The sequence below is a fragment of the Toxotes jaculatrix genome, chromosome 15, assembly GCF_017976425.1.
Source record: "Toxotes jaculatrix isolate fToxJac2 chromosome 15, fToxJac2.pri, whole genome shotgun sequence".
NCBI lineage: Eukaryota > Metazoa > Chordata > Actinopteri > Toxotidae > Toxotes > Toxotes jaculatrix.
In genome coordinates this window covers 12,450,775-12,478,374 of record NC_054408.1, presented here as the reverse complement: position 1 = coordinate 12,478,374, position 27,600 = coordinate 12,450,775, and the positions used below count along the sequence as shown (strand labels likewise).

At 40.6% G+C, this 27,600-nt stretch overlaps 1 protein-coding gene across 3 annotated transcripts in view; it reads left to right on the top strand.

Annotated features, from left to right (window-relative positions):
* ubr3 (ubiquitin protein ligase E3 component n-recognin 3) overlaps positions 1 to 27,600 on the top strand; it is a 38,732-nt gene that overhangs the window by 7,143 nt on the left and 3,989 nt on the right. Inside the window, exons 14-36 of one of the 3 annotated variants that reach the window (XM_041056429.1) lie at positions 64 to 192; positions 288 to 340; positions 443 to 576; positions 1,323 to 1,408; positions 1,498 to 1,639; positions 2,677 to 2,773; positions 3,832 to 3,973; positions 4,297 to 4,401; positions 4,493 to 4,663; positions 5,638 to 5,670; positions 6,621 to 7,066; positions 8,383 to 8,471; positions 11,094 to 11,243; positions 12,006 to 12,139; positions 12,773 to 12,883; positions 13,255 to 13,455; positions 14,592 to 14,728; positions 18,814 to 18,899; positions 21,992 to 22,097; positions 24,225 to 24,322; positions 25,532 to 25,656; positions 26,797 to 26,904; positions 27,233 to 27,358. In XM_041056429.1, the coding sequence (XP_040912363.1) occupies positions 64 to 192; positions 288 to 340; positions 443 to 576; positions 1,323 to 1,408; positions 1,498 to 1,639; positions 2,677 to 2,773; positions 3,832 to 3,973; positions 4,297 to 4,401; positions 4,493 to 4,663; positions 5,638 to 5,670; positions 6,621 to 7,066; positions 8,383 to 8,471; positions 11,094 to 11,243; positions 12,006 to 12,139; positions 12,773 to 12,883; positions 13,255 to 13,455; positions 14,592 to 14,728; positions 18,814 to 18,899; positions 21,992 to 22,097; positions 24,225 to 24,322; positions 25,532 to 25,656; positions 26,797 to 26,904; positions 27,233 to 27,358 (3,009 nt within the window). Of the gene's footprint in view, positions 1 to 63; positions 193 to 287; positions 341 to 442; positions 577 to 1,322; positions 1,409 to 1,497; positions 1,640 to 2,676; positions 2,774 to 3,831; positions 3,974 to 4,296; positions 4,402 to 4,492; positions 4,664 to 5,637; positions 5,671 to 6,620; positions 7,067 to 8,382; positions 8,472 to 11,093; positions 11,244 to 12,005; positions 12,140 to 12,772; positions 12,884 to 13,254; positions 13,456 to 14,591; positions 14,729 to 18,813; positions 18,900 to 21,991; positions 22,098 to 24,221; positions 24,323 to 25,531; positions 25,657 to 26,796; positions 26,905 to 27,232; positions 27,359 to 27,600 lie in introns of all 3 variants that reach the window. The other 2 variants (XM_041056428.1, XM_041056430.1) reach the window with 2 other exon arrangements.

Here is a 27,600-nt window from a genome sequence, read left to right as displayed (position 1 = left end):
TGTATTTAACTGTATATGCCCGTAACCATGCGTTAATGAAGGCTTTGTTTTGTACGACTGTAGGCCTGCCTGTCAGAGATCCACAGCAACATGTGGGTCAGGAATGGCCTGCAGATCAAGGGACAGGCTATGACCTACGTGCAGTCACACTTCTGCAACTCCATGATTGACCCAGACATCTATCTGCTCCAGGTTAGAATTTGCTGGATCACATACAGTGCTCACTCTTTATAACAGGTTTTTGTAATCATTTAAATCCCTTTGTCCACATTCTTCTTGTTTTACAGGTTTGTGCATCAAGGCTAGATCCTGACTACTTTATCTCAAGTGTTTTTGAGAGGTACACTTTGTCATACACATTTTCTTCTTACTGCATAATGCACCTTCATTTACACAACAAAGAGTGGCAGCACACACATTTTATATGTTTTCTGCCCAACAGGTTTAAAGTGGTTGACCTGTTGACCATGGCATCTCAGCATCAGAATGCTGTGTTAGACTCTGAGCAGGAGAGGCCGATGCTTGAAGGAGCCCTGACCTTCCTGGTCATACTGACAAGCCTTCGCATACATTTGGGTAAGTAAAACAATAAAGGATGTGTGCAGTTTACCCAAAGTGGCTCTTTAGTAAACACACTTCCATAATGTATTTGCTAAATATGACATTGTGCATTGCCATTGTTTTGCCCTTGTCTAGGCAACTTTACACAAGTAGAGGCTGGGAGATCACTTCCTGACTTGTTGCTGGATCAGTTGGAGATGTTGCAGTGTTGTTTAAACTTAAACAGCTGGTAGATACTGTGGGTGATCTGAGTTTCCAGTCAAACTTATAGTCGATCCCAGCTGACATTAGGCAAGGGGCGGGGTACATTCCAGACTGGTCAACTGTCAATCACAGGGCTGACACACAGAGACAAACAGCCATTCATTCTCACATTCACACTCCTGGGCAATTTAAAGTCACCAGTTAACCTAACTTGCATGTCATAGGACCGTGGTAGGAAACCAGACCATCTGGAGGAAACCCATGCAAACTCCACACACCAAGGCCCCTGCCGGCTGGTAGCTTCTTGCAGGCAGATGACAGTGCTAACCACCAAGCTGGTCCCTTAAAAAGACACTGACCTAGCCTTTGTTTATAACCCTTCTGCCAAAGACAGGAAACTGTATTATCAAGGGATTAGGCAGATTCTTGCTTTAAGTGACTGAAACAGTTAACATGATATTTACTTAAACACAACCTAGACTCTGAGTTTAGCAAATAGTATTTACTCTTTGTCAGTTTGTCCTTACATTCACTCTAACTCGTACTCTCACTAACAGGGATGACAGACGATGAGATCCTTCGAGCTGAGATGGTCTCACAGTTGTGTATGAATGACCGTACACACAGCGCATTGTTAGACCTCGTATCCTTCACTGCTTAAATACATTAAATGTCCACTATATTCAGTCTTCCAGGACAGTCTTTTTTTTTCCTTAAGAGTCTTTTTCTTAGATACCTGAGAATCCCAACCCAAAGAGTGGCATTGTACCAGGGATTTGTAGTTTTGAGGAGATGCTCTCTGCTGTGGCTGACTTCAAAGCACCGGTGTTTGAGCCTGGAGGCTCTATGCAGCAGGGCATGTACACGCCTAAAGGTAGGATGATTTGATAACAGACCATTTAAACAAGTAACTGGTTAACCAGTGAAATGTGTCCTAGGGAATATCATGGAAGTGATTGGTGCAGTTAATGGTGAATTTGCATAAAACTGCATGTTTTGAAACAAAAAAGTAAATAAGGTTGATATTAGTTATAGTTATTATATATATATATATATTATAGTTATTAGTGCCAGGTGGAGAGTTAATTAACACAGTTAACTCCTAGAAACATTCAGCTTTCATATGGTCTGAAGTGAGTGGACTGAGTCTAACTTCTAGGGGGTGGGAAGCCAGTAAACAGTCTTATCCTCTATGCTGAGTGTGTGCAGCACCTACACAGCATGGTTTATACCCCAGGGACAGCATGAACCTTCAGTTAACAGGTAGATAGGTTTTCTGCTGCCCTCCACTGGACGACTGTAGTGTTAACAGTAACAAGGACTGCAGTGAGCAGGGAACAGAACTTACTGATAAAACTGAAGGCCAGCAAATGTTCATTTGTGCCTAGGGACAATTAAATATTGCGTGTGTACAAAAGTTTAAATTCTCCAGTAAGAAGAGCAATGTATTTATTTCTCCTGGCATATATAATGTTTTTCAGTAGATCAAAATCTTAACTCTAAAGTAGTCCTTCGAACATTACCCATATTAGGCTGATATTATTGACATAATATGGCACATAATAGAAACAAATGCTCAATGTCCACTTGAATAATAAGATATCTTACACAACCCACTGAAAGAGAGAATAAATATAACTTTCAAACTAATATCTATATTATATGTAATGTATTGTGTTTCAGATCACATGCTTTATATTCTAATTTCTGGGTAGAAATGAGTAAAATTGAAGATTGTTCGGCCTGAATAGGCTAAAAGTCTTGAGCAGTAGCTCTTTGTCATTAGTTCATCTGACCACTTGGGGTCAGCCTTGCACCACTTACATAGAGAAGGTGAAAATAGGAGGAAAGTGAATCAATGTCACTTTGTACCAGAGGTTACAAAGCATTTCTCTCCCCTTTCTCAATTAGCGGAGGTGTGGGAAAAGGAGTTTGACCCCATCATGGTCGTTCTCAGAACGGTCTATCGACGTGACGTCCAGTCAGCAATGGACAGATACTCAGCATTGTAAGTCAACACTGTTGCCTTAATTTCCCCAAAATAAATGGCTTGTTTGTTTAATTTAGAGAAGTGGTTTTCATTTTAAAATCTATATTCTATATAAAATCTGTATTCTGTTCTTTTGTTGGAGCATTCATGTTCAGTTATCCCTGACAAAGCCAAACTGCATCATGATCTGTTCAGTGTTGTAGAGTCCCCTCTCTCACCTGCTTATGAAGGGACATGATAAGAAAGGTCAGGTCTGCCGGGTGCCAGAGTTGGTTCCAATTAGATAGCTGTCGAGAAAAATCAATATTTCAGGCTAAATTGTAATAGCACTGAGGAAATCTTTCTTGTTTGATTGTGGTTCAGATGTCTTCCTAGACAAACGTGCCATTGGGGGTGGTGAAGGAGATACTTTGGGGTTAATTTTCTTTAAGGTCACTGGAGCGTGTGAGGATGCTAATTATACCAAAGGGTCCCTCACTGAGTGCTTTAGTGTTTGAAATGCTACTTGGAAAGATAAGCTTTTTATAATGGGATTTTTGGTGTATCTGTAATTGAAAGTGTGGATAGATCACTCACGTAGTTAACTGTACTTCTTTCACATACAGTATACCCTTTTCTCTGCCAGTGTTTGGTTTTCAAAAGCAGATGGAACGGAGCCATATTTCTCCTTGAAACACACTGAAGCTGCCATTGCCACCTTCACAGTATTAAACCAGCCTCATGTTGCTCATTCACAGTGTTTGGATATGATGGATTGCCTGTCAAGCCGGCCTTGGTTTTATATAACAATGATCCCATCATCACTAATAGAGTGAGCGACCGTGCTGCTCATCGGCTGTTCTGTTGCATAGACTGAAATCTTTTGTATAGTGAATTACTCTCAACAATGTGAGGTGTCAGCTTGTCAAACACATTTCTCTTATTGTTTTACTTCATGTGGAAATTCATCCTCTGTTGCAGGTAAGCTAGTACGTATTATTATGGACGTGGTAATTGCTGATTGTTCTTCTTTTTCTGTTTTGTGTTTGTATGTTTGTTTTTTTTCCTTTTTCCTTGTTGATGACGATGTCACCTAGTTTGAAACAGTCTGGGATTCACTCCGGTAACCCATGGCCCCCTTACAAGGAGAGGACTCCTCTACACCCGTGTTACAAAGGCCTAATCAAGCTGTTGCACTGCAAGACACTGCACATTGTGATATTCACGCTCCTTTACAAGGTGAGCCTTTCAAAGGCTACTCATGGGATAATACAGTGCTGCCCTTGCATCTCAATTTACTCCTTGAGCTAAATCCGAAGCACTTCAGTTGGCCATATTTAATTGGTGCACAAGTAAAATGACTTGGCAGTTAATTGTTGTTGACATGTTACAAGATATTGGTACAATACGGGACTAACAAAATGCAGAAAGTGCAGCACAAAATGATCAGACCTTATTGTGCTGATGAGAAACATTGTAGAAATAAAAAGGCAAAAAAAAATATTAACTTGCAGAAAGTTTTACATGTTCTTAAGTTAAGCTAATCATTCAATATGTTCTAGATATGGATGGATCATCAGAACATGTCTGAGCATGTGCTGTGCATGGTGCTGTACCTGATTGAGCTGGGCTTGGACAACCAAGTTCAAGACAGCAAGGAGGATGAGGTGAGACTTAGAGGTTGTGAGTTGCGGCCAGTCTTCTCGCTGTGTAGACTGCAAACCAGCATCCCACAAAATGTGTATCTTGTGCTTCCAGGAGCCGTGCATAGAGGAGCACTGCCATGACAGCTGGTTCCCAGGCACCAACCTCCTCTCTAACCTGCACCATGTCATCAACTTTGTGAGGGTTCGGGTTCCTGAGACAGCCCCTGAAGTGAAGAGAGAGGCCCCTCCCAGCACCAGCACTGAAGCTTCCTCTTATGGCCAGGTAAAAAGAAGCTCTGCTAAAGGCTGAGCTGAATTACAGTATCATTAACTACAGTGCATTGGCACTGTAAAAAAAAAACAAACTGGAATTGAGACATGTAGTGACTGTCCTAGCTCTCATTTTGCTATTAACTGTGTGCTTCCTGCCAGTGCAAAATGGCAGTGGCTGGGGAAGAAAAAATAGCATCTCAGTGCTCAAGTCCAGATATTTTATTCCGAAGACCCAGGCTCAGAGGGAAGTGATTATTGGACTTGAATTCATTAGATGTTCAAAAACACTCCAGAGGAATGGCAATGTTGCTGTGCATCTGCTAGATTGTATTAGTGGGAAATTGTCTGGCCATAAACACTTGATAAGCATAGAGCATCCCAGGCCTGTGTTGCTGTCAGTTTTGTTTTGGTATCTTTTTTTGTCCTCTGGCGTTCAGTGAACCAGCACAGTGCTAGTTTGCCGGGGTTCCCATAATTTGGCACATAAAATGGCACATGCTGCTTCTGCCCAATTAAATCCACGGCTCTGTGTGGCGAAATAACATGTACCAACAGCATTGCAAACAATATAGATTTATAAACATATTTCCCACAGTTTTTAGGGGGTGAACTTAAATAGAAAAGGCACTGTTGTGTTGGTGCCAACACACAAAAGCTATTAAAAGATTGAATTAAACTTAGCATGTCTCTCACCGGCTCATTATCAATTAATAATGGCATATTTGCCACCTGTACTCCATTCAACTGAGTTTTTTTTCACCTTATACATTGATCACAAAATACATACATCAGTAAGTTAACTTGCCAGACGTTACAGGTGCTGTCTACACAGGATATGCTCACAGCCTTGAAAGACAGCCCTGGCATGCATAGGCTTTATTTATTATTATTATCATCAGCTTACCTTGTTAGTTCGGTACCTTCATGTTCCTCTTTCATATCATCGTTATTATTGTTGTTCATTTTGCTGTACTCGTTCCACAGAACTCCAGGCGTCTTACAGGGAATTGGAGAGAGGTAGCTGTCTGCACCCATTTCTATTTAAAAGGCAGATGCCACTATCAACTACATTTGTCAATTTTATCTTTATTATGAACGAATTTCTGTGCACGTGTTTGTTTTGTGCTCTTCAAAGGAGGGCTGCCTTGGTGTGTTATGGCGTGTGTATAATGTCATGCTTCAGCAGTCCCCCCCCCCCCCCCCCTCCCCCCCACCCTCTTGACTGCTGAAACTAATTATGTGTGTAATGCAGGTTTGGGTAAATGCTTTTTAACCGCACGTCAGTATGATTGATGTCGCCTTGACTGGGCTATATGATGTATGTTTATTTAACAGTGCAGCTCAGGCCCTTTTTGTCAGGTCAGGTCAGGGCAATCGTTCAGTTTGGTTGTGTGCTTTTACCATCAGGATGATTAGAATTTTCTGGAATCTGGTTGTTCTGAGCACTATCAGCAGAGGTATTTGTGAGACGTGAGCTGAAATTTTGTAATAGTCGTTTAATTTGACTTTTATATGTATTGTCCCTGTCTGACTATGGTAATGAAGCACCTCTCCAATCCATCAAAGTCTGTGAGACTACAAGTGATGTAATTGTAGGAGATGGTGTTTGTGCTTGAACAAGCGTCTGCCAAAGCATCCAGATAAAGGTAGAATTTGATGGGATGTTGGTCACAAAGTTTTTCTTTGCTCTCTGTTTGCATATTGTGTTGATGCGGTGTGGGCTTGATACTGGATAAGTATCAAGTGCTGTAAAATGAGTTTTTATGTGTGTGACAGTATTTATGCACCATATGTGTTTACAGTGGGTTCTTGTAGCTTAAATCATAGACTGTGGCATTAACACTGCCAGCCTTAGATCACCCATGTAAAAATAAATGTGTGTTCTCATGGTGTTATAAGGTGTTTCATTATGAAAATGTTCATTGAATATTTATATGAATAAATAAATATCTTCATTGCTTTCCTAGAACCTGCGTGAAGCTCAGGTGTTCAGCCTTGTGGCGGAGCGCAGGAGGAAGTTCCAGGAGATAATCAACCGCAGCAGCACTGAAGCCACCCAGGTTGTCAGGCCCAAGAGCTCCTCAACACGCTGGGTCCCACCAGGCACGCCCCCCCAGCTGGTGACAGAGATCCTGGAGATCCGAGAAAGCATGCTGTCCCTCCTCATCAAGCTCCACCAGAAGATGTCGTCCAAGCAGAACTCACTGTCGGCATCCTGGCTAGAGGATATGGACACGAGCCGCCACGCTCATGGAGACGGCATTACAGCCATTGAGCGGATCCTCACCAAGGCAGCCACTCGCAGCTGCCAAATCAAGCGTAGCATCCAGGACATTTGTGGAAAGGTGTGTCCTCCAGTGCCACCCAAGAAGAACAGTCCCACTGACAAGAAGGCCATGGATAAAGAAGAGAGGTAGTGTAATGTGCAGTTGATTTAAATTTGTACAGCTCCATTTTGCATATTAATGTAGCTCATTATTATATTTGCAGTGGTTGTGCTTTGATATTTTGTCCGTGCAACTATTTGGACAGGGAGTTGTATCACCATTTCTACTTTTTTAAGGTATAATGGAGACATAATTTTTGTATAATTATGTTTAGAAACCTGCAAGAATTGTAACAGTATTACAGTGTAATTGTCACAACAACTCAAAGCAAGTCATGTGTACAAGGACAAGGAATTTGGATGAGCAGAGTGGCAAGATGCAAATAATCTGGATGTCTAATATGTGGCCAAAGCTGCAGCTGATTACTCCTTTTTGTCAGCTAAATTTTCAAGATAGATTTTTTATCAATTTTTGAAGATATCACGTCTGCTACCTACCTACCTATGTATTCATATGCGTTGCCATTAACTCTGCACACTTTACAAAAATCAAGTGGAACTCAGTGGGTTTTGGCCTTTTACTTTAAATTACCCACTGGTCTGTGTCTCCCACGTCTCTCATCTAATGATGATGGAATGGGCTATAACCGTTTGATAATGGCCTGCTTTTGGGGTTGGCTTCACCCCACAGACAAAGGTAAAGGTAGAATCTAGCCCCACTCACATGAACTGGAGCGGTTTCCATGGCAACAGTCAGGCAGCAGCGCGGTCAATGGCAGTGAGAAGTGGGAAGCTGCTGCCCATTCCTCAGGCTGGTTGTCGGCACCCCTGAAGCCATCAGTGAAAATTATTGAGCTGCGACGGTCCTGTCAGCATTTGTTTATGTCCTCTTATTAGGGACTTAATTTACAGTCAGCTCTCGCCCTGTAAGTCCTCAGAGTGGGGCTCAACCCACCATATTAGTTCAGTAATCACACTTTCCGACTTTCACAACACAGCTTTGTTGAAATCAGACACCTGCTACCTATGTAACAGAATCCAGTGATTGAAGAATCTGCTGCACATGCTGAGGGTGATCGGGAGACACATGCACTGCACAACAGACATGCTTATTTCCAGGACACTGTAATACATTTGTGAAGTGGAAGGGTTATTAGTTGTCTTAATTGGAGCAGGTGGTTGCCAGGAACTTGTATGAAATCCCTGATTTCACTTACTGAGTCCATCTCAGTTGCATCTAGAATTCAGATTATTTTTAAAAGTCATTTCAGTAGACTGTAATATTATAATTACATACACACATTTCATATAATTTGGTTTTGAATTCAAGTTTAAAACTGGGTTGCTGCTCACCTTGCTGCATATTCATCAAATAGTATTTTACTCGTTGTTCTTTCTTTCAGACGTCAGAGGGCCAGGGAGAGACAGCAGAAACTGCTTGCTGAATTTGCCTCCAGGCAGAAGAGTTTTATGGAAACAGCTATGGATGTTGGTAAGGAAAGGCCAGCTCATGTTTTTCTTGTTTTCTTTTTTTTTTTTCCCTTTTTTTTGCCAACTTGTTGTCACAGTTTCATGGTCTTTCAACTTTAAAGTACTAACATATCATTTGCAGGACCCACAGCCTCAATTCTGTTTGCAAAGAGTTTTCCTCCTATCATGGCAGGACTCTCTGCATAAGCAGAAAAGCAGCAGCAGCTGTGCGGCACATGTGCTAACACAACCTTTACCTGGCATACTTACTGTGACATACTTGTAAATCAAAGTGCAGTATTCAGTCTACAGTAATGTTGGAAAACAGGCAAGTGAGGAATACTGAATGTGTTTTGTTTGTTTAGTGACTCTAGTTAACACATGCACACAGTGAGGTGTGTGGTCAAGGTGCTGAACAAGTGCAAACTTCTCATTTCCTAATAATTTAGCACGCTTGAAAACATGCATTGTTTTTGAGCAGTGAGTGTTCATTTTTGGACTGACTAAAAATGTAGGAGGAAAGTTTGCAGAGAGCAAACTGTTCTGGAAATGTATGCCTTCAGCAAGAAGGTCTGATAGAATGTACTAATGAAAACTGGGTTTGTTCTGACATAGGTCTACAAGACCTTTTTATAAAAGCACAAAACACACATTAATAATATTTGTTTGGAGGACATCTTACCACTGTAGCCTTGATAGAAAAGTACTGTTGGCTGAAATAAACCTATCACTGCTTTCTCTTTTACACTGGGACAAGGTGACAGTGGACCGAGTCCGGTCTTGTGGTTTGTGCAGGCCTGTTAGGATAAATTGAGAGGAGAGTGCTCCTGTGGGAGTGTGGGTGGCTGCTGGCTGAGGGCACATAGGATCAAAGCACTAATAGTGGGCTGGACTCCCAGGGCCCACCCTGACACAGCATGGTTAGTGAATGAATAATGGCTGCTGTGATCAGATGGACCATTCTGTTAGGACTGTATTATGACCTCTTTCTGCCCACTTTTTCCCCGATTAGTAACTTGAGTTGCTGTACTTCAAGCTTGCTGCTGGTGTTGCATCGCCTGTACTGAAGTAAAATTTTAATGTATTTGAGAAATGACCATAATGCATAGAATTGTAGATATCTATGAATTTGCCTGCAAAATAGCGCCTGCCATTATTTTCTTCACAACTGAAACATGATTAAGGTATTTCTCCTCGAGTCCACCATTCTCCTGCACAAAGATCTGATACCTTTGGTCATATGATTTCATGACATACTACATTTAAGGCAGCTGGGCTTGCTGTTTGGCTTTGAGGTTGGCCTTGAATAAATTAATGGTCACTCAAAGACCTTGGAATTATATTTAGGATAGTAGGAACCTATGTTTTAAGTTTATCTTTGCACATTTTGTGTCTCCACAGGGCACTAGTGTGGCTGCTGGAAAATATAAAGCTTAGACGAGGGGCTTAATCTTAGAGAGGCAGAGCAGTAATCTGTTTTTGTTATTTATTAATACCTACGTTGTTATCATAAAACTTAGAGATATTAAGTAGTCAAGAATTAGTCGTGGAAATAGTTTTGGTTTATTTCTCTGAGACTGCAGGCCCATAGTCTGTAATTATTCCCTGAGAACAAGCGAACAGTTGAAAACTTGCAATTATAAAGCTTAAAAGTATATAAATAATACCAAAAAAAAGGAATCACAATTTTTTGCTATAGGAAGCATAAAGCAGCAGCACACCAGCAGTTTGTGTCCTTCCTGTCTTACCCTTTTTTTGTATGTGTGTGTGTGTGTGTGTGTGCATGCACAAACATTGGTGGCTCAGTGTACTGGGATGGCCTGGGGCTAAAGCTGTAGTGTTGACATCTAATGCAAACAGCTTTCATTTCCCCAGGAACACAGTGACCTCTCCTGAGAACATATTCTTCCAAAAAGCAATAAATCAATTTCCAACACAGCTTGACATTTCTACACAATGCTTACTACTCAAATTGAACACAGTTCTTAACATTTAAAACTAATTTCACATCAGTAATTAATTTCTTGTGTTGTGCCAGTCACGCAAAGAGGGGTAGCAGAGAGTGAATTTACTTATGTTCTCAGTATTGATATATGGACAGCACATGCTTCATTGCTCAAGTACCATTGTGGCTCTCTACCCCTATTCTTCTTCCCATAACTGTTGTTTGGAGGCAATGCGTAGGAAGTCTGGAAAATACCAAAAGATCATAGTATGTTCTGTGTTACTGTAATGTAAATTAAAAAGGAGTAGTGTCAGTGTAAATTAAAAAGGAGTAGTGTATCTGAGAATGGTATTTGTCGCCTGAATGGTGGCATGGCTTTCAGCCAGTCCCTTCATGATTGTTACTATCCTACCCAAAGGAAAGTCTTTCAGACCACATTACCTCTAAGTGTTTTTGTTTCTTGGTAGTTTTTATTCCACCCCCAGGTGACTGTAACGCTGACTGATCATTGAACCCAAATGAAAACTTCTCACTTTTTCAAAATTGCTTTTAGTGAATATTGGCTTTAGCTTTTGCAGTGTATCCCATCGTTACATTTTTGTGTTTATGGTATTAAACACAAAAATGTGTTTAATACCATAAACAGCTTTTGTAAACTTAGATTTAAGGTTTTTCTTCTTTTTTTTTTTCTGGTGACAGAATCCCCTGACACTGAGGCAGCCATGGATCTAGGAGCCTCTGAAGTGATGGAGTCTGAGGTTCTTTATGACTGTGTGATCTGTGGCCAGAGTGGACCTTCCACTGAGGACCGCCCCACTGGTCTAGTAGTTCTCCTCCAGGCATCCTCAGGTACTGCACTTCCCAGCATCCTCCTCTTCCAACTTCACAGTCTTGATTTTGTTGTACAATTTAAAAAAAAACAAAAACAAAAAAAACCTGACAGGCTCAGATTAACAGGAAGCATCCCTCTCAGACATCACACTCTGTTTCTCTATTGCCAGTCTTGTTATTTATTGCACCTTTAATCCACCTTATCGGGAGTCAGATATTTAATAGGCAGGTTAACTGTTGTTTTAATTGGCTCATTTATCATTCATGCTGATCCCTGCTCACTTGTGGAGGATCATTCACTTCCATCCCAATAAATGGCATTTTTGATTGATAATTGGTGACATTGTTAGACAGTTCAGAAGGCTCTGACCTCAATGTCAAAAAACATCTTGTAAAATTTTCCACCAGTGACCAACAGCAGGTTCATTATTGAATACAATTATATTGTGCTTTCTGGTCTCCAGAAACCATTATTCAGCAGCACAGCTCCTGCTTTAGTAAAATGTGTTGCTTTTCTGTGTTTTATGTCATTGTAAAGTGAACATCTTTGGGTTTTGGCTGGTGTGGGGCAAGAAATGAAATTTGATAGTGGGTAGTATTTGCTTTTTCCTTAGATTTCTAGTTTTTTTTTTTTTAATTGGATCAGCAAAAAAAAAAACCTCAACTGCCCTAATACTGTGTGAACTCTGACCACAATCATAATCCTTGACCTTTTTATCTAAATGCTGAATAAGTTAGATTCATCATCATTCATCACTGACTTCTGTGACTGTCTTTCAGTGCTGGGGCATCGCTGCAAAAATAAAGAGGCTAAGAAGCTACCGACGAGTGATGAAGAGCATATCTACCCCGCAGACACGTGTGGAGTGGCTCATGATGTCAGGCTCACGCTCATGCAGCGGTTCTTCAAAGATGTGGGTGTATCACAGAAAATATTAAAAGCTTTACAGCAGAGGGAAAAAAAGGCAGAAAGTGCTTAGAGCACTATTAGGGCTATGGATTTGTGTGTGTGTAAAAATGACAGCTTCAGCAGCTCAAATTATAGGGTTCTCATCCTGTCTATGAATTTCTTGACACTGGGTTTACATGCATGTCAGCAAAGTAAGCTTTGAAATCTGCTGAACTGTAATAAACTGTAGGATGTTTGATGGTCCTTGTAAGTGAATACATGTCTTAAACACCTGTGGTAGTCGTAGCTGTAGCCCAGCTAATGGTTGTCACGTATAGCCACTTTTGAGACACAACTAGAATTACTTATGCCAACCACTCTTAACCAACAATCACACTAGCTGGCTCAGATATAACCAGATATAGTGCTGTTTATTTAGTCTACATTTTAGTGAAAAGATATTGCCTTTTAAATACCTCATAAAACACAGCAGGGCTGATTTATTTTCACTCTGTTATATGGTGTTTAGTGTAGTTTAATTCAAACATTTAAAAAATCTATTGAATCTTCAGCACCACACAATAAGCAAAAGGTCCAGGAGGTTGAATGCTATTTGCATACTCTAATTGATGTGATTTTTCTCTTTTGGATTCTGCAGAGTTCTTGTCTGCAGTCTGTGTCAATAGGTTGGGATGGGGGTGTCTACGTCCAGACCTGTGGACACACTTTGCATATAGATTGCCACAAGTCATACATGGAGTCTCTGAGGGTAAGTGAAAGCTTGGACCTTGTAAAGTCAGATGACAGAAAATTCAATCCCTGTCATTTTCGTCAATGGTTGATTAATCTTTTTGGTTTTTAGTTAAGTGAATAGACCCAACATTTTCTAATTACAGCTACTTAAATGGGAGTAAGTAAGTAGGTTTCTTACACTAACGGATGAATGAAAGAAAATGTATGAAACTATAATGTAGGTGAAGTATGCACTAAAAATCTTGGGTCACATTTTCAGAAACTGTGCAGTCTTTAATATTAACTTTATACATTTACCTTTAAAAAGCCTAGTATCAGTTGCCTCTTTCAAGTTTTGCGTTAAGATTGCACAGGTCAAATTTAACTTGTATGTTTTCCTTTTTTCAGAATGACCAGGTCCTCCAAGGTTTCTCTGTTGACAAGGGTGAATTTACGTGCCCACTCTGTCGACAGTTTGCCAATAGTGTCCTTCCCTGTCGCCCTGGGCGGGGCACGGAGGCTGGTGCCTGGCACGCACCCACAAACAAGAAGACGTGTGTGCTTGTAAAGGAGGTAGAAGATCTTCAGGAGAAACTTGGCCTTTTCCCTGTAAGTTTTACATTAAAGCCAGGCGTTTCCCGCTAAAAGCATCCTGCATGTTTTACACAGCTGTGCTTTAAACGCAGTCAGCTCATTACTGGCTGGTGGTACCCCTATTCTAGACAGTGATTATAATTAGTATAAACAATCAGCTTATGCCAAATCGTGGGGGGGTGTTGACTGTTGATGGAGATGGAAACAGGCTGGTTAATTCTCTCTGGAATTCAGAAACAAGCTCCTGCTTCATCAAGCACCTGCCATCCTTGAAGTGTCAGTGTTTACCAGATCCAGCAGTACAATTCTGTTTCTGTTCATGACATATATGGATAGATGTCATTTTCTTTTTTCTTCTTCTTTTTTTCTTTCTTTTGCAATCTATAGTTCTTGTGATACACTGTGTTATAAAGCACTGTGCTTTATTCAGTTTTTTTGGCTGCAAATGACAGAATTGTCCAAGTCAAATAATTACAACGCTGTACGTATTGTGCTGCCACTAAGACTGTTAGAAAGTAAAAAAAACAAAAAAAGCACCATTGGGTTTTTTTCACGTTTTATCCACATTGTTACAATTCATTTTATATGCTTGATCAGTCTAATACTTATTGTTCACATCATGTTTTAGTATAACATGATTTACATAATCCACCAGAATAATATATACCATACCAATTCCATGCAGCTATAATATCACTGCCAAAATCGATTACCAACTAACCAAGAAAGTTTCAGTTCTGAATAAGTTTTCATACTGCTTGGAAATGACTAAAACTACAACCTCAAAACACACTGAAAAATCTAAAACATTGCAGAATGCCTTGCATAAGTACTGGTTTGGCCAGAAGGCCTGAAAAATCATGAGCTCACCTGTATTGCTCAGAGCATGTATTGGAATCGTCCTTTCTTTGAAGCATTACAGTACATCTTGATTCTTACATACCCTTCAGGTGTTTGTAAAATCCCTCTTTTGATTTGAAAGTCAGGAATGTACATGGCTGTGGATATAACTGCAGTCTCCTCTCATTTTGCATCTTGTGCGGGTTTCAGGAGTTGTTGATTTGACTGAAAAATTCGGATTTCTTAGCTTAGGGACGCTTCTCAAAGTTCCTGAAGAATTTTGACTTAATTTTGTTCTTCATTTTTTAAAGACGGAGTCTAACTTAAGTAAAGAAATGGATTTGGTTATCAAAGACATCAAGAACACCACCCAGAAGAAATACATGGACTACGGCAAGACCCCTGGCTCCCCTGACAACGATTTCCTCTTCATGTACTCCGTGGCAAGGTAAGAGCAGAGTCACACTGTGATTAGATAGGACCCTTCTTCGTGGTGCCTATGTAAATTCTACAGTGTAGAATCTACACTGTATTTAATTTACAAGCCTTTATTTTGGGGGTTGTGGTTGTATGCTGTGCAATCTCCATTTTTGTCATTTCTAAAGATTTCTTTCTAAAGATCAGGGAAAAGGTAGTTGTGGCTGATAAATTGAGAATCTCCACTTCATCTTCGTGGTGCTGTCAGTGTGACCCTGGGAGTTGTCTTGACCGGGCAGCGGCTTCTAGTTTGGTATCTCAAAGTAAATTGGTCCGAATTGGTGGTTGCCTGGAGGGTGTGCTCCACTATCACACTGCTGTGGTTTCCTGAGAAACGTTACTGCATGGCAGGGTAATATACGGGAAGGCTCTTGATTTTTCAGTTGATCTACATTCTTGCCTTCACCTATGATCATGAACTGTGGGTAGTAACTTTCACATCATGAAGCAGGTCAGGTTGACACATTGATGACATTGATTTCCGTTCGCTCACAGGGTGTCTTAGCTCAGTGTAAGGGTAAAGTACTCAGAGGGGCACTGCAGCTACTATGCGTTAAATGGAGATAGTTTATGTTGGCTGGGCATCTGCTCAGATTCCTCTTGGACACTGTATGTGAAGGTGTTTTAGGCACGTCCAACTGGGAGGTGATTGTGGAACAAACCCAGAGTGTGTAGGAGGGATATTATATCACAATTGGTTTTGGATTTTCCCAGGATCCCACAGGAGGAGCTGAAGGACATAGCATTTTGCATTCCCCGTTTTAGCTTACTGCTGGCATGATCTAACCTTGGATAAATGGCTGGAAATGGATAGATTGGTGGATAAAACAAATGTTTATACATATGATTTAGTGTCCTTCTAGTCCAGCCCACAAGGCAGCTTGAGCAGACCGAATATTAATCCTTAAATGTGGCAAATAAGTGGCATTAAACAAGAATGTTCTTGCACCTAGTTTAATAATCTGATGTACTCCTTTTGCTTTCCTGTTCCTTTTTCTATGATCTTGACAAGTTGTTGTGCGTGTGTCTGAGTCGTACTGGGTTATCTCCAAGTGATTCTGTGTGGCTGCTGACCTCTATGTCTGCAGCACTCAAACTTGGAGGTCCTCTCTCCTCACCACCGCACACAGTTTTACACACATGCACACACCACTGACTGTTGAGACCAGTGGAATAAATGCCAACTTGCTCTTCCACTTGACTTTTAAGGCCAGCTCCTCATCTTGAATAACCGTGATCATCAATGCAAAAAAAGACAGTAGTGTCCTCTCCTCAGTGTTAGAGTCTTACTTTGTAAGGTTTTTACTCCTGAAAAGATCCTTGAACTGGAACAGAAATTCAATACTGCTGTTGTTGCATAGTACTTGTACCAAGTATATGGATTACTTTGCATTTTTTTCTAAGTTGTTCAGAGAGCTGTGAAGGTGTTTGATTTGTTTTCTTCATATTTCTCATTAAGCTGTTGTATTGGCTGTGCAAGTGTAGCAACAACAGTGCTTTTTTAAAGCAGCATTAGCCTCTTTGTCTCTATAAAGCCACAGTAGAGTCATGCTAGGTCTTGCTGCATCATCACTTATTAGATCTGGCTGAGTATGGATTTGTTACACCTTCTGTGACTAAATTTTAGGACCACTGGTCTTTCAGGTGGTCTTTCTTAAGCTTGCTTAGTCTCAGTTGGAGTCCTGCTGATGTCTCATTCACACATGTTCCTTTACATTTGTCTCTGGTCATCTTTGGGTGAACCAGCCATCTAAGGCACATACGATGCAACTGCGTTGTTCTAGTTCAATTTTGGCCAGGGATCTTGATTGGATGTCCCCCTCCACCCATCCTTTGGCGAGTATACCAAAATATAATCTTGGGGAAAAAGAAATTACATGGTCCCTTTCTCAGGTATTTGTATAACCTCAACAGATTGGTCACAGGTAAGAGAAATGAATGGCCCACAGCTCACCTTGGGGTCTCCTAACTCCTCACCACTCCCATTCCAAAAACTGTGCCCTTCCTAGAGCTGAACCATCCAGACCTTTTGCCCACCCAGCGCTGTGGTTCCCTCAGCCCTCCACCCTGAACAGAAAGATCCCCTGAGTACGTCTGGGTGCCTGTTGGCTCTCTGAAGTTCAATGAACAGCGCAAATTGCCTGAGGAGTGGAAAATTCCTCTGTCACAGGGGCGCTCTTATCAGCAAAAGCCAGATGGAGCTTCACCGTGGCTGCATTATCTATGTGAAATTGCTTTTTCTCCCAGGAAACCCAAGGATTTGCCCCCACCTTCCCGGTCCATAGAAAGAAATGGCCAGTGGTCGGATGAAAACAGGCCAAAATCAGTCTTATTTTAGTAATTCCTATCTGTTTTCATCATCTATGTACTTTGTTAAAGGTTTTATTTTATTTTATTTCACTGTTTAGGTACTGGTGAATTAAAATTCAGAAGTAAAATGTGTTTGGATATGCATGGGAAATGCACACTGGGGATTATGCGTGAACTGTGGTTGGAACAGCTTTTATGCTAATGGTCCAGCTTGTGCAAAATCAGTCTTGGAAAGCTGTCATTTATTTGATACGGAATTGCTGCTGCAAAACACACATTGCACATTGAATGGCAAATGGCTTGACTAGGCACCATCTTTCATCTTCCTAATCAAACTGGTAAAAGAGGCAAGCTACGTAACCAAAAGCTGAATATGATGATACTCAGCCATTTATACCAGTACCCACACTTCGTCTCTCCCAGAGGCATACTCTGGAGTACTGCACCCAAAAGTTAGGATTTTTGTATCAGGGTCTCATCCCATGCAATCTGTAATACATGACAAAGAAACTGAGTGCTGGCTTGCCTTCAGAGACAACAAATCAAGTGAATTATATTTATTCAGCCCAATATCACACATTCTATCCTCAGACCCTCGCCGAGTACAAAAGTAGCAGTTGTGGTACAATGAAGGTGCTCCACCACTAGACATGCATTATGATAACAGTAAGATTTTTAAACATATGAATAAACATTTGTATAAAATAAATACCATGGCTACTTTTTACCCCTAGCTCAGGCCTCATAAATTTAGCTGAAATGGCTGAAATGTTGCTGAATAAGCATTTTTCAAAAAAAATCCTAGTGCATACCAGTGTTGTACACTTGGGTAGACCTGTTCATTTAATTTAGTGACTGCTCCCTACTTGCTCTTTTCTCACATTCACGGTACATTAATGTGCAGGTATAACGTGAGATATACTGAATGTCACCTAATGCTGTATGATTTTAGCCAATGACAAGCCAGTGCTTCTTGTTCATCCTGGTGGAGCCAGAGTTTAAAATTGCTATGACAATGATGTGAGTGATGGTATTACTCTGCACTATTGAATAAGCCAGAGGTGGATCTTCCATTCAGTACACTTGTGAGACCTGACCTGCCGCATGGTGGAACGTGAAAGGGTGTTGCATCTGTGGTTTGATGAGCAGTATTTGACCTAAATTTATATTTTTGGTCATCAACATTAAGAGCATAGTATACAAACAGCAAATTATGACTGAAACTACAGATGAAGAAAATACAGGATGCAGGATAGCTTTATAAACCTTGATGATCTGTTGGGTAATTGTTACCCACTTGTCCATTGGCTAGTCCAGAAATTTAATATAACTAAATTGAAGTGAGGTTAATAGGGGATGGAAAGTTTGAATATCAGCTCAGTCAAACAAAACAGTGACTCTAACCATAAAAATCTTCATTTAATTCTACTGTTGAAACTCTGTGCCTGGGCTGAATGTGGGTTCTAGTGTTTGATCTCGAGTTTTAATGCAAATTTTATTTACTTTAGTGGTAATAAAATGTGCCATATATATAACACTGGGATGTTTTGCCTCTTGTGAAAACAAGAGTGAAAATCTCTTTTGCATAGCCTGCTGTGCAGGGTCAGTGGAAATGATCACTTTTGGGAGTAGCTTTTCTTTAAAGGGTTGTATTAGACACTGGTAGGGTTGGTATCTGTATGTGTGTAGTGTGTGTTTTCATATGTGTACCTGATATGCATTAATGCTCTGGCTCTGTCTCCTCAGGACCAACCTGGAGTTGGAGCTTGTGCATCGGGGTGGAAACTTGTGTTCTGGAGGAGCCAGTGCTGCTGCCAAACGCTCATGTCTCAGTAAGTGTCTACTCCCCGAACTCCTCATCTTTTTTAAATCCTATATCTAAGTCTTCGAATATGGAATATGTTGAGTCTGATATTACATATTTCACATACACATTTGGTATTCTTATGGCCTAATATAACGCCACCTATGGGATCATTAAATAAGATTTTTTTAAGAATTTTTAGATACAAATTAAAAAATGAGGTAACATTTTATGCATCCTGTATTCAGTTTTTACATACTTTAGTCAAAACTCCTTGCAGAACATGCTACATAAGAATGAACAGCAGCCAGTAGCGTCATTCATTTGCAATAGAAAGACATTCAGTAGACCAAAAGTTAGGTACAAAATAAAAGCTGACCCATTTCTAACCATGCATTGTCTGTGGGTTTTCACTGACATAATGTGTGTTAATGCAGGTGGCTGTAGTAAGGTGTCTGACTTGTGATCAATCCCATTTGTTCCATGTTACAGCAATGAACCATTAGAAGAAAAAAAGGGGGGGAAAAGCTAAGGGGTGATTAGCAATGGCAGGCAAAGATAGATGGCGTCGCAGGTGAGCTGTTGGGAGCAATCAGGGTAAATGAAGTGGCAAATGTAGAGGGTCAAGTGCTGTTTTAGTTGATTGTGCCACAAGTGACAAGGGCGTGCGTCTACAAACATTTATTATATTGATTACTGATCAAAAGCTACAGTTTTTGTCACTTGTTAAAATATTTGTGGATGACAGACTGGATATTGGAATTGAAAGTATATAAGAAAATGTCAGAGTGAAGTTTCTTGTTCAGACTCCATCCCATTTTCTATTTGTTTAATTATTCTCTCAAAGACGTGGCTGCTGCAGTGAAATGGCCTGTCATCCTTGAGTGGCTGAAAAGAGATTTCACACTGGAGGGTTGCCATTTTTGAGCTACATTAACCATGTAGCTGTGCTGACAGCCAAATTTACTCAGTTGCAGTACATTAGTGTTCGTTCTTCTTACGGAAATGGATCTGAAGGAAAACGGCAGACGTGAGCTAACTGTGAGAGCCCATGGGGTTCCTAAGCCTGTTTCCCAGTAGGCACTTCTTCTGTTCAACTGATGAGGATACGATGGACCACGTAGGCAAGCTGCCTGCAGTTTCCTTGTAATGGACTAAAACAGCCCTGGAGAGCCCAGACTCTAAATAGCATGTCCTTGGTTTATTTAACTGCAGATTTTTGAATTAATTTTGGAGACTGTTAGCTGCTACTGTACGGAGAATTTAAAGGCAAATCACGTTGACCTCAGTTCTGCAGACTTGCAGTACTTGGTGATTGTTGACAGTTTGTGTGTCTGGTGGGATTTTACACGTGGACCACTGTCTTATCATATGCACCAAGAGGACACATGTAATTGTCAAATATCTGCTATGAAAAGTGAGTACACAGCAAAGTGGTTGTAAAAACCTTGCTGCTGTGAAAAAGGCCTATTTTTCAGGACCAAAATGTATGTCAACTGATTGAAGATGTTGGTAATATAGAAATTGTAGTAAATATTAGTTGTGACTTGGAAAACAGAATAAACCGATTAATATATTAAACCAGAGATCGGCCTCCATGCAGTCAGGTGGATAAGACCAGATAAAGAGTCGTTGGAAGTCTTGACTTTCAGAAACAATTAAAGGACCTTGAGGCCCATTTGTTGTTAAGGTCCGTGGTGTTGACTCATCTCATAGTTGTGGACAGTTAAACTTCCGTGGACACATCCCATTACCCTGGAAATGCTTCTTCTTGTCTTTCATTTTCTCCTCTTTTGTGTCCCAGTGTCTTACGGTTGTCTCAGTAGAGTAAGAATCAGAATAACATGTTTTATTGTTAGATTTGTAGCAGTTTTGTCAGAGCAGACTGACCGTAACGCCTTAGGGAGTATTTTCATCATACGAGATACTCCTGAAGCGAAGTACTTTTATCAGCACTAAAGAAAACAGGCTGTTTCATTTTAAATTGACTTGACATGGCAAACAACTGCGATCAGACCTGGAGCTTGTAATCAGTCTATTCCATCTTGTATACATTTTGGGCTTTTATGACAGTAGCAGGAAATTACAGCCCAGATTTTATTCACCTCTCTCTTATTTCTCATGTACCTTTCTCCCTCTCTTGCCTTGCCTTTCCCAAGTTAATACCTTGTAAGAGGTGAGGGGTAGTGAGGGAAGTGAAGAAACAAGCTGCAGTGGAGACAAATGGGATGCAACCAACTGGCACAGACACTTTGCTTTCTTAATGCTCTGTCTGTGTTAACCTGTGGAGGGCAGTGTTGCTCTAAGCATTGATAGTTCACACACAAGTCAAATTGCAGAGCTGGTTTTTGGAAGCACTTTGCTGCATTATAGTACCATAATACCCTGTAAAACAAAATGAAATAGGATTAGCGTTGCTCATTGGAAAAGGTTTAGGTTATACAGAAGATTGTGGCATTCACCTAAAGATGAGACTACATGGAACTGATTGGTTTAGTGGCACTGGTTTCAAATATGGTTCCTATGTGATTTAAATCTATTGCTCTTATGCAGTTTTAATTTCTGGCTTTAAGAGGACTTGGATTGAGTTCACAGTTAGTAAAAGTAGGTTAATTTAACTCTGGACTAATAGGAAAGACAAGGACATTTTTTTCTGCATCATCTAAAATGAGTAGGCCAATATTTACACAAATTAGGTTTAGATGTCATGTCATGAGTTTTGGTATTTGTAACAGGTTTGCTCTAGACAACAACTTTGGAGGCTTTGAAATGTCCTGCTATTAAAATTTAGTGGGTACAGGAGCGATTGTGTGTGCACAGGGGGTCTCTCTTCATGTTCCATTAGTTTCACAATGAACAGGTGTGACCTGACCAAATACTTGCTCGAGGCTATCAAGCGCTGCCATGTATCCATCTGGCTTGGCCTGGTTTTATCTGAGCCAAACCATTAGCCCTGCAGTCAGTTCAAGTAAACTGCTTTCATCATTTGATCTATACCGGTTGCTGTTGTGGTGTGACAATGGGCACTGAGATAAACAGAGACTCGCTGGTTTTGTTCCTGTCAGAGCTTGTTGGGGACATAACAATGATGTTTTTTTTTTTTCCCCTTCCCTCTTTCAGATCAGCTGTTCCATGTGCTCGCCATGCACATGCGACTGTACAGCATTGATTCAGCCTACAACCCCTGGACGAAGCTGACTCAGATTACACAAAGCAAAGAGGCAGAGTGAGTGACTTTCTCTCTTAAGTGCCTCCGCTAACAGTAAATCTATAAATCTGTTCAGACACTGCACATACCTCCCCATTCTCTACCTTTCCTCCCACTTTACCTCCCTCTCATAAACATGCAATCAAAGCACCACTTTGTCCTCACCCTAAATACCACCATTTCCTCCTTCCCCCAGCAGCTTTTCCTCTGCACAAAGACAAGCTAAAAACAGAAAAGGGACCACGCGTGGTTTCCATAGATACCAATAATTGCTGCATCTGGCAAATTACCGGGCACTCCACAGAGAGCAAAATGACCCTGTCAAATTCACTGTACTGAGAACAACTGCACCGCACCAACACCGTAGCAGCACGCCATCTCGGCTCCCAGCTGTCCACCTAGCTTCAGCAGGAACCAGCATTTAACAAAACACAAAAGACGTAGTTCCTACCTCACAAATGCTGTCTTTTTCTGTCTTGAATCACCACTGTATGTCAGAACATGCTATTTTATGTACAGATGGTTTTGGTTGTCAGTTGTAGTTGTAGCACTTAACAATACAAGATGAGCTTTAACAACCTTTCCTCCCTGTTAGCATTGTAAGACAGCTTTAAGACCTGTTACTACTAAAGTGCTCATAGCCACACAGTATTCTCAAAGGAGCCATTTCGTGTTTAAAAATACCTTGTCAGGGTTTCAGGAGAGAACACTGTCTGTGACACCCTCAGGCAGTCAACCTGATCTAGCCTAGTTAAATAGGACAGAGAGAGATGTTTCCTCATAGATGCAAAACATTGCTCTGGCCTTTTTTATTAGATAAACCAAAGAGGAAGCTTTGTATTAGTATGAAGATTTTACAGTGTGCAAGTATAGTTTGTATGCAGTGGTCTTAGCAGAGCTGAAAGCTCTGTCCTCTAAGGCTTTCCTCCGATGCACAGTGGAATTAACTGGTGAGTGCTCTGGTAATGGAAGGTATTATTCTTTAAGTGCAGTTCCCCTCATTCAAAACCCCTGAGGCCTTTCAAGACTAGAGTGGAGATTGGAACCTCGCTGAATTGTCAACAGAACAGAAGACATTTAAATGGAGATGGTGCACAATATGAATATGTAACTAGGGCTTAAGGAAGTTGCTTAGGAAATACAAGGAGTGGGCTTTTCAAGCCATGCATTTGTTAAGCAAATTTATATCTATATACACAGCAAGACCTTTGCTCTCATACCTTTTTTTTAAAGCCCCTTTCAAACATGCAGTATGTAACATTGCTGGCTTGATATAGCTACTAAAGTTATGGCTCTAATATTAAGACACAGGTGACTCTGACGTTAATGTTATTCAGACATGACAGCCCATTTGCAGAGCGAGCCACAATGCTCGCATGATATTTGGCAGCTGGCACAAGAGAACGCAGAGAGAACAGGAAAGAAAACAGCGATGACTTGAAAATGTGATGATAGCAGGGAAGAGGAGTGTTTTTCTGTTCTCTCACAAGCTGCGTCACTCTAGGATTTTAAAAAGTACTCCAAGGTGAGCATGATGGATGCTCATTTCTGCTATTTGCAGTGAATTCACTAAAACAGTTTCTTATCAAGTTCATCATTTAAGTTATTAGAATTCTGCTGCTTAATTTATAAAGTTTGACATGCACATGCACAGGATATGATGACTAGGATAAAACACATACGTTAGAAGACAGATAAATACACATTTAATTTTTTTCTGTGTATGCTCAACCTTGTGCTGCTGTGTTGTGTTTTCTTTTCTTATGTTAATTTGATGGCATTCAAGTCAGGCTTGTGTTATGTTGAAAGTGTTACAGAAATGATGTCGGGTCCAACCTAATAAGAAATAAAAGTCACCCGGGGCTTTTTGAAAATGAAACCAACATGTTAAATTGCCATCACACTAATGTGAAGACAGTTTACATTATTGCTGACATAAAAGTAGTACTGCCGATATTTTTCATATTTAGAATGGATGTGTAATTTCAATTAAGCGATTACCTTTATTTCTCTATTTGCATTAACATATTGATTGCAGACAGTAAATGAATATGTGTTTATTTTTTTTCCATCACAAAAGCTGTTTGACAGTAGCTTCTGTGAAACAGAAGATAACGAAAAGCTGTTGTGCTTGTTTCGCAGTAGCTTTGATGAAGAGAGGCCTGAGGTGCCCATGCTGTTTCGAGATGTCCCGTCCCTCCTGATTATCTTCGTGCTAACGATGCCACAGCCTCTGCGGAAAGGTACAGTTTCTCTGCCTGCATCATGACACTACAAGAGAGTAGGGAGTTGCTCAGTGGCTGCTCCACAAGGGCAACCCCATTATCAGTCGTAATCAGGGCCGAGTGCAGGAAAGAAGCATTTCGCATCTCTCATGTGTGCTCCTGTTGCTGCCATTTGGCTGTGAGGATCAGAGAGACACAGCCCTGCTGATGGGAGGGCTGCACCTTCTTCGTTCGCCCATCATCTGGGGCATGTTGCTGCATCTCCCCCCATCTCAGCCTTTCAGAAGAAAAGGTGGAGGGGGCGAGGGAGGGCCACCTAAAGACCTAGCCCAACACACATCAGTGATGTTTAATGGGAGAAGTGTTGCAGCAGGCAGATCATCTCGTTGATGACTGAATTAGGTTCTCCTTTGGCAGGGGACTATTAGGGCTCTTGGAACATGGTCAAAATGGACACATTGTGAAGAAAAGCATTTGATTGAAACCTTAACATTATAGTTAGTTACTGTTTGTGCATTTGTGCAATTGTAATTTAGAATTTATTATGAGGATTGTAAGTGTCAGATTTTTCTCAAGGTCATGATCCTTAGTAGCATTTAGTGCATCATTGCTACAGGTCATATATTTTTTATATTAAAAAAACATTAATGTAATAACTAGAATAGAATAGAGATTTGATTTTATTTATTTTTCAGTACAACAAAACGAGAAAGGCACATGAATGAAGCGATAATGGGCTTAATCAACATGCACAAAGCATAATAAATTGGGCTACAAAACCTTTGCATGAAAACAGAATTTCTTTAAAGAGGGAAATAGAAAGGGAGAGGCATGACTGGTCAATAAGGGCCCTTTGTACTTGATGGTAAAAAGGGATGGCCTCCTGTTTTTTTAATACCGGTTTAGTATTGTGTTCTGACATTTGTCACAGTGACCAGGAGGGTGGAGTTGTCAGCAGCCCTTTGCTGTGGAAAACAAATGATGCTCTTTGTTGTTCTTTTCAGTGCCAAACTTAAATATCTTTCGGGCTACATTTTCCACCTGAAATGCTCTGCTAATTACCCTGCACACTGTTCAGTGAGGCTCTCTATGCAGAACTGAGGAACCAAATACAATGCCCATGTGAATAACTGCCTACTTCCCTCAACTAGCATTTTTTATGCTAGAGAGATCTTTTTAAATTCAAAATAAGGCATGCTCACAGTGTCACCATCTCTTTCTGTGTAGAACACTTTACCTGTGTGGTGAAGATGCTGTACAACCTGCAGTTCACCCAGGCTCTGGCTGCCTTGTCAACCAAGTTCAGCCCAGAGGAAAGGCAGGCTTGGAGCACATCTGGAGCACTCAAGAAGGTAAAAGTGAAATTACATCTCAGTAGCCTGTGACCTTCATAATGATGTGCTAATTTTACCTACTTTATATTTCCTAGTGTCAAGCATGGGTCTTTTTTTACTTTTCCTTTGTCCCTGCTCTGCAGTGTTAAATCAGGATACTTTAAATAGAAATTGGTCCCAAAAAGATGTTCATAGCACTTGTAACAAAATAAAATCTTCAAGTAATTCTGAAATAGTTGTGTAAAGAGAACCATTTCTCTTTTCTGCTCTCAGTACAGCCTCAATCCTACCAGGGAATATTTTCAATCTACTTGTATCCGCTGCTTGTTGAACCAGTTGTTTCTTCTGATTGTTACTTAGAATCCCAGTAGGTCCACAAATCAGACCATTGTACATGACTTAGCATTGAGATGAATTAAACTCTTTCCGATTTCATTTATGTGCTTTCCACAGACGACAGTATCGATCTTCATTATCTGGGAAAGTGTGATTGCTGGAGAGTGTTGCATTAATTGGCTATCTGTCTTCAGTCTATTAAATCTGTATTAGTGAGTGGCTGGCTTGAATGTCAAAAGACAAATAGCTGAAACCTTCCCACCCTAATGGAGGCCTGGATTAGTATCTTCCTTCTGCACTGTCATGAACAGTAGTGCAGGCATTCACTAGCTGCCATAAAGATGAATTTCAAATCCACAATGAGAACGGCATCCATATTTGGTAGAACACCATTGTAATTAAATTGAAGTTGTTGAAAAAGATAGTCTGAGCAAAGATCAGAGCCTAGAGGAAGGAAATCCATGGAGTTGAAATTCCTCCCCTATAAATCTATGACAAAGGACAGCAGGCGAGATAAGACTGCTGTTTTATATTCTACCACCTTCAGCTTGATAAATGCTTGCAGCTTTTCCTCTTTATAAAACCAGTTGAATTTTTTTCAGTACACATTCAGTAATGTCTCCACTTATCAGATGTTATTGTATGCAAAGAATTATTGTCTTCTGCTTACTCTGCATAAGTTATTATATTCTATAGTGTTGCACATTTCATACTTTAATAGACTGAGAAGGCCAAGCCCATTTTATTTTTATTTTTTCTTTCTTTTTTTTATTTGTGGTTGTCAATATTTTGAAAATTCTGCATTTTCATTTTCTGCCACAGAATGCTGCAAACGCTGAGAAGTCTTTTGAAGCGCTGCTCAGTTATGTTATCAGTGAGCTCTCTAAGGACAAGAGTGTCTACAAGGTGAACACTGAAGAAACATCAATGGTGAGACACTAAAACGACTGTTTAGCAATTCAGAACATAACTGTCTACAGGATGTCTCTCTCTCTCTCTCTCTCTCTCTCTCTCTCTCTCTCTCTCTCTCTCTCTCTCTCTCTCTCTCTCTCTCTCTCTCTCTCTCTCTCTCTCACACCCCTGTCCTTTTTTTTTGTTCTGCTCTTTTTCATTTTCCCTTAAACAATGAATTGGCCATTACCCTGTGAGACAGTGGTCTAATATCCCTGCTAATGTCCAGGGGAGATATCCATCACAGTATTATCAGCGAGCTGTTGGTTGGTTATTGATCAAGTGTTGCCATTTTTTCCCTCCCCAGCTGAGCTCCAGTGTGTGGTCCCCACAGTCTATCGAGTTCAGCCTCCAGCAGTTCTGCTTGCCCTTCCTTCGCCTCTCCTGCCTCCTGCAGCATCACCTCTACGGAGATAACCTAACTGGCTGCTCGGTATGTTACGACATAAATGTCATTCTACCTTCATAAACTATCCTACCCATGTATCCTTGCAGCAAGAAGGGTCATATCTCAATTGCATTATTTTATTTAGATTACTTATGATCCTTCTCAGATCTTGTCCAGCACTATTGACGTCTCAATAAAAGAAACATGGAGTGTTGCAGCACCTCAGTAGACATGAGTTTGACACCCTGTGAATCATTGATGTTAACAGAGCAGAGTGAACTCACCCT